This window comes from Corylus avellana, chromosome ca5 (assembly GCF_901000735.1).
Source record: "Corylus avellana chromosome ca5, CavTom2PMs-1.0".
Lineage (NCBI taxonomy): Eukaryota > Viridiplantae > Streptophyta > Magnoliopsida > Fagales > Betulaceae > Corylus > Corylus avellana.
The window spans coordinates 19,034,869-19,040,401 of NC_081545.1; the positions used below are offsets into that span (position 1 = coordinate 19,034,869).

The 5,533-nt window shown below is 35.8% G+C and overlaps 1 protein-coding gene across 1 annotated transcript; it reads right to left on the reverse strand.

Moving 5' to 3' along the window:
• Positions 1-203: 203 nt before the first annotated feature.
• LOC132181895 (persulfide dioxygenase ETHE1 homolog, mitochondrial-like) lies at positions 204-4,552 on the reverse strand. Its single transcript, XM_059595121.1, has 3 exons — positions 4,142-4,552; positions 499-627; positions 204-374 (listed from the first exon to the last, which is right to left on the reverse strand). Exons 1-3 carry the CDS (start codon positions 4,358-4,360, stop codon positions 204-206), a joined length of 519 nt encoding a protein of 172 aa, XP_059451104.1. The 5' UTR covers positions 4,361-4,552.
• Positions 4,553-5,533: the final 981 nt, after the last annotated feature.

The window sequence follows — 5,533 nt, forward strand, 5'->3', positions numbered from 1 at the left end:
ATATCAAAAGTATGGACCATAAACTATCCAGTCAACCTATCACTATAATGCAATTATTTGATGATTTTCACCAGGAAAAAAAAAAACAAACAAACAAACAAAAACAAAACAAAACAAAACAAAAAAAACAAAAACAAAAACAAACAAACAAAAAAAATAGTACATTAACTTATAAATTTAGGAAACCATTCTTACTACACAACTCAAATAATTTCCATGGTCTTTTGCATGAAATAGTTAAAATTTTCAGGCAACTGCAGCCCTACCTCCAAAAACAGATCACCAAAATAGATTTTATCTCCGGCTTCAATCAGAAGATCAGCTTTTGATTTGCTCGCTTTTGAAATGATAGATTTCAGTCCAGGAACCTTATTCTGCAATAAATAGGAACCACATATGAGAATGCAACAGATTCATTTCTGCCTCTAGCATGAAAGCAGAGAAAGTTTACAGAAAGGAAATGTAGTAAAGTTCAATACTATGGAAGAAATTCCACACCTTCATTAGGCCACTCCCAGTTACATGGTCAGCGTGGACATGGGTGTTCATAGCATAAATTAGCTTCAGTCCTAGCTCTTTTACAAGGGACAGGTCCCTCTCCACTGTCTTATCAACTGGGTCAATCAACTGCAAAAAGAAAAGAAAAGAAAAAACACAACAAACAAACAAAGAATATTAATAAAACTAGTAAAAGAATAACAACAGCAACAAAACTCGTCACCACAGACTTTTAATTAGACATCAATAATAAAGGTATTGCATAAGCCAGGATGCTAGTCAGCACAAAAGTTATAAGAAGGAACATACATGCCCATCTCATATGATGTTCCCCATTAATGCAAACAATCAGTTGTATTGGTTAAAGTACAAAAGTTCAACTTCTGCCTTTATATTATTTACCTGCTTAATGACTAATGTACTCTAAAGGGCATCAGTCAATGATCAGACCATTTAAAAAGTGTGTACCTACTTTGGCAAGTTCATTAGTGGTTTCTCCAGGAAGAGTTTCTCTGGATCCTAAGAAGTTACTTCAAACTTTTCTATTTTTGAAAACAAAACAAAAAAAGTTCACATAGTAAACGACCAAATTTGAGTTAAAAATGCATTTTAAGTATTGGTAGTACTAGACTGTGTTACTAAAAGTGTGCCTCGGAATGAAGCACGAAGCTCCAGGAGTAAATGCTTCTGACAAACAAAAAACCCAATTTTCTAAAGCGAGCATTTTGGAAAAAAATCAAAGAATTAATAAGTGCATTTAAAAGAAAAAAAAATTGCTGGAAAATATATGAATCAATTAAAATTAATCTTTGGATCATAAAACAATTGAAATTGACTGCGCATTGTACTACACACATACTTATTTCTCATTGTACATCAAAACCCACTGGATCAGATCTAGAAGAAAAAAGAAAAGCTAAAGGGACCACCGTTAGACACTAGATAACTCGCTTGAGTAGAACTTGGTACACAGCTTCCTCTCTCCTTTCTCTCTATTCTTGTACACTTTACTATTCTTCTATGCCATGCGCTCTATCTCCTGCCCCCCAACCCCCCTCCTCCTCTATTTGTAATCTTTATTCTCTCTCTCTTCTCAGCTTTCTTTTTTTTTTTTTTGCCATTCCTCTACTTCTACTCCTTACTCAGTTTTTTTTTTTCTTCTTTGGATCTTTCACATTATCTCCCCTCCCCCATTTTTCTGTTCAAGTTAGGGGAACTTGAATACTTCCCCTAACCCCTCCTAATATTCTTCTATAACCCCACCTTATATGACCCTCCAGGCTCGTTATAACATCACCCTACCCATGAACTTTCATATTTAGAGTCTACTACCACTCTCCATCAAGCCTCTCTCAAGCTCATAGCACCAAAACCATTTGCCTAAGTGAGCACGATTTAAACTTAGCAAGTTTCTAACCTCCAACCCTCCCCCAAAGATCAACAAGCAAACCTTGGACCAGCTAACTAAGTAATATTTGAACTCTTCAGTCTTCACCTAGCCCACCCCATAGGAATTCACATTGAAGCTTCTCAATATGGCTTGCACTACCTGCAAAGTAAGGAAAGAGGGACATAAAATACATAGGTAATTTGGATATGGTGCTCTTGATAAGGGATAATTCTACTACCCTTAGACAAATACATCATTTTCAAACTACCCAATCGATGCTCTATCTTCTCGATAACACCATCCCAAATATGTTTGGCCGTGTAGGAGGCCCCCAACGGAAGACCAAGATACTTCAAGGTAAAAAACGCAGCCCCACAACCCAAAATCCCAACCAACCCATCCACATTATCAACATTTCCCACAGGAACCAATTTCGACTTGGCTAAATTAGTCTTCAAACTTGAAACAGCTTCAAAACATAAGAATAAGCTTCAAAACAAAGTATCACCAACAAACAGAAGTTAAGAGATATCAACCCCTATCTCCATTGAAAAGCTAGACAACAAACCACCACTCACTGCAGTAGAAATCATTCTACCCAACACCTGCATCACAATAACAAACATCAAAGGAGACAGAGGGTCCCTTCGTCTCAAGCCATGAGAGCTACTAAAAAAAGCCTACAGTGAGCTATCCAAGAGCACCATTTCTCCCCCAAACTCGCACCTTCTCAACATATACAGCAGAAAATCCCAATTAACATGATTCATATGCTTTTTCTAAGTCCATTTTGCAACTAACATCTGGTTCTCCAGATCTCAATCTACTATTAAGGCACTCATTGGCAATAAGAATAGGATCTACAGTCTACATATCTTGGATGAATGCATTTTGTGAGTTTGAGATAATCTTCTCCAACACCAACTTAAGCATGTTTGCAAAAATCATAGCAATAATTTTGTAAATACTACCCACTAAACTATCAGGCAAAAATCCTTGGGGTCAACAGCCCCTACAATCTTTCGAATGAGGGTGATGAAAGTAGTATTTAGGCTTCTCTCAAACTTTCCACTAGCATGGAAGTCATGAAAGACCTTCATGATGCCCTCTTTAAACACAACCCAACAAGCTTAGAAGAACACCATAGAGTAATTGTCATGGTCCGGCGCATTGTTACCATTTATAGATTTCACAACCTCCCACACCTCCCCTTCCTCAAATTCTCCCACCAACCAACTAGCCTCAGCCTCATCAATAGAATCAAAAGAAAGACCATCCACCACAGGCCTAGAACTAAACTTCTTGGTGCTATTAGAAGTTATTGTACATTATATTGTTAAAAAAATAAAATAAAAAATCATTTGGCATCTTGAGCTTTACTTCAAGTGAGCATGTGTTTGTGCATTGCACCTAGGCTTCAGGAGGCCTTTGCACTTACGCATGTGATGCTTCTTACAAATAATGTTGGTACTAGATCAATAAAAGATGATTATGAGTTTATTTGACCATGCATCCCATTTCAAAACATTGAAGAATTTATATGATGCAAACTCTTTCCATTTTCTCCGTGTATTGATGAGCTGGCTTAAGATTAAGAAAACCAGTTAATCTCACATTACCCATGGACAGTGAATATTGAATATTGTGTCACATGAGATTTAACTTGGTGGCATATTGTATATATTCTAAGCTGCTATTGCTAAAACTACATCCTACAATCTGCATCACTAGACCCCAAACACGGTACGCCTTTGGATGGGAAACTACCAAAATAATATTAGGGGGTGCATTTAATTGGCCTAAAAGTGTATTTAACACTCAAAAAGTCCATTTGAAAAAAAAAATATTTGATAAAAAAATTGAAAACGCTTTTAAGGGTTCAGAAAGCCTAAAAAAGACCAAAACGCACTTTGACAAAAAGAAGCTTTGCAAAAAACTTTTTTTCCTTTTTACTTAAAAGCTCTATTTCTTCGACACAATCATGAATTTGGAATACATACCCGATGCGGAGGAAAAAAAAAAGACGGCCACAGCATTGCAAAATAAAAATAGCAGAATATGATCACAAAACAAAACAAACACTACTTTTAAGCGGTTTTCCAATTATACATTACATATTTATCCATTTTCAAGTATGACTGAGCTATCTAAACCCACCCAGGTCCAATTTCCTTTTAAATTCTTAAGTTTTAAGAATTGTATTAATCCATAAAGATTGTAAAAAAAATTAAAAAATTAAAAAATTTAACAAACCAGAGCGGGCTTGTCAGGGTGAGACGCATCGGCAAGCAAGTAGGTGTAGGTAGAAGACTCCTTCTCGAAGAGCTGGCGGAAGAGGAGCTTGTTGGAGGTGGGCTGAGACGACGTCATGAAAGATGCGGATGCCATGGCTTGGGGCGTGAGCTTGGTGCGAAGATTGAAGAGAGCGGAAGGAAGAGAGACGCGAACGCGAAGGAGATTGATCCGAAGCATTTCTCGTCTCCTTTTATAAACAATGACTTCACCTTTGCCCGGCCGATTAAACCAATCTCTTTACTCATCCCACTGCTCTCGGGGTTGTGTTTATTTTATTTATTTGTTTCCAATGGGCGAGATGAGTGGAGTGGCAGTTTATGGGCGTCATGGCCAGTTGTTGGACTCCTCGTCGGTTTCCCCTAGGATTTGTGGGCGCTTTCAATGTGGCAATGACAAATACATATGCGTTTCTGTCTTTTTCCTTTACCAGTGTGCGCGTATACGACAAAGCGAGACCGATTGCATAAAGGAGTCTAAAGTGGGTGAAGATAAATAGCACGCCGGCGTGCTAATTTTTTTTATTTTTTATTTTTTATTAAAATATTAAAAAAAAAAATTATGTCTGGCGTACTTTAAATCACGGCTCGTCTAAAGTCGCACACTTTTATTTTTGGATAGTTGAGGGCTTAAAAGTATTTTTAACACTCAAATAATTTGTTTTTAAGAAAAAAATATTCATTTGCTAAAAAAATTAAAAGCACTTTTAAAGGTCTAGAAAGCTTAAAAACGACCGCGCTTTTGGCAAAAAGCTTAAAAATAAAGCTTTTGACTTTTGCCAAAAAGTATTTTTGACTTAAAAATTCTATTTCTCAAACGCAATTTTAAACATACCCTTACTTTTAGAGCATGATTGGAATTACCCCGAGAGTTTTAGAGTCAAAAATAATTTTTTTAGAAAAAAGCTTTAATTTTAAGCTTTTTTTTAAAGTGTGTTTTGGTTTGCATAGAGGAGTCTAAAGGCACACTCTTTTATTCTTACTTTTACAGCATGATTGGGATTACCCCGAAGAGTTTTAAAGTCAAAAATAATTTTTTAGAAAAAAAAAGCTTTAATTTTAAGCTTTTTTTAAAAGTGTGTTTTGGTTATTTAAAAAAAAAAAAAAATCAAAGAAGTACTTTTGAAATTTTTTTTACCAAACATTCTATCTTTTATTTGGCACAGTTTTTTACGTACTAAAAGTATTTTTAAGCTCTCAGACGCAATTCCAAACAGGTTCTTAGAGCATGTTTATGATTGCGTTTGACAAATAAAGTTTTAAGTGCTTTTTGGCAAAAGTTTCATTTTTAAACTTTTGCCAAACACGTTTTGGCCATTTTTAGGACCCTAAAAAACGCTTTCAATTTTTTTTA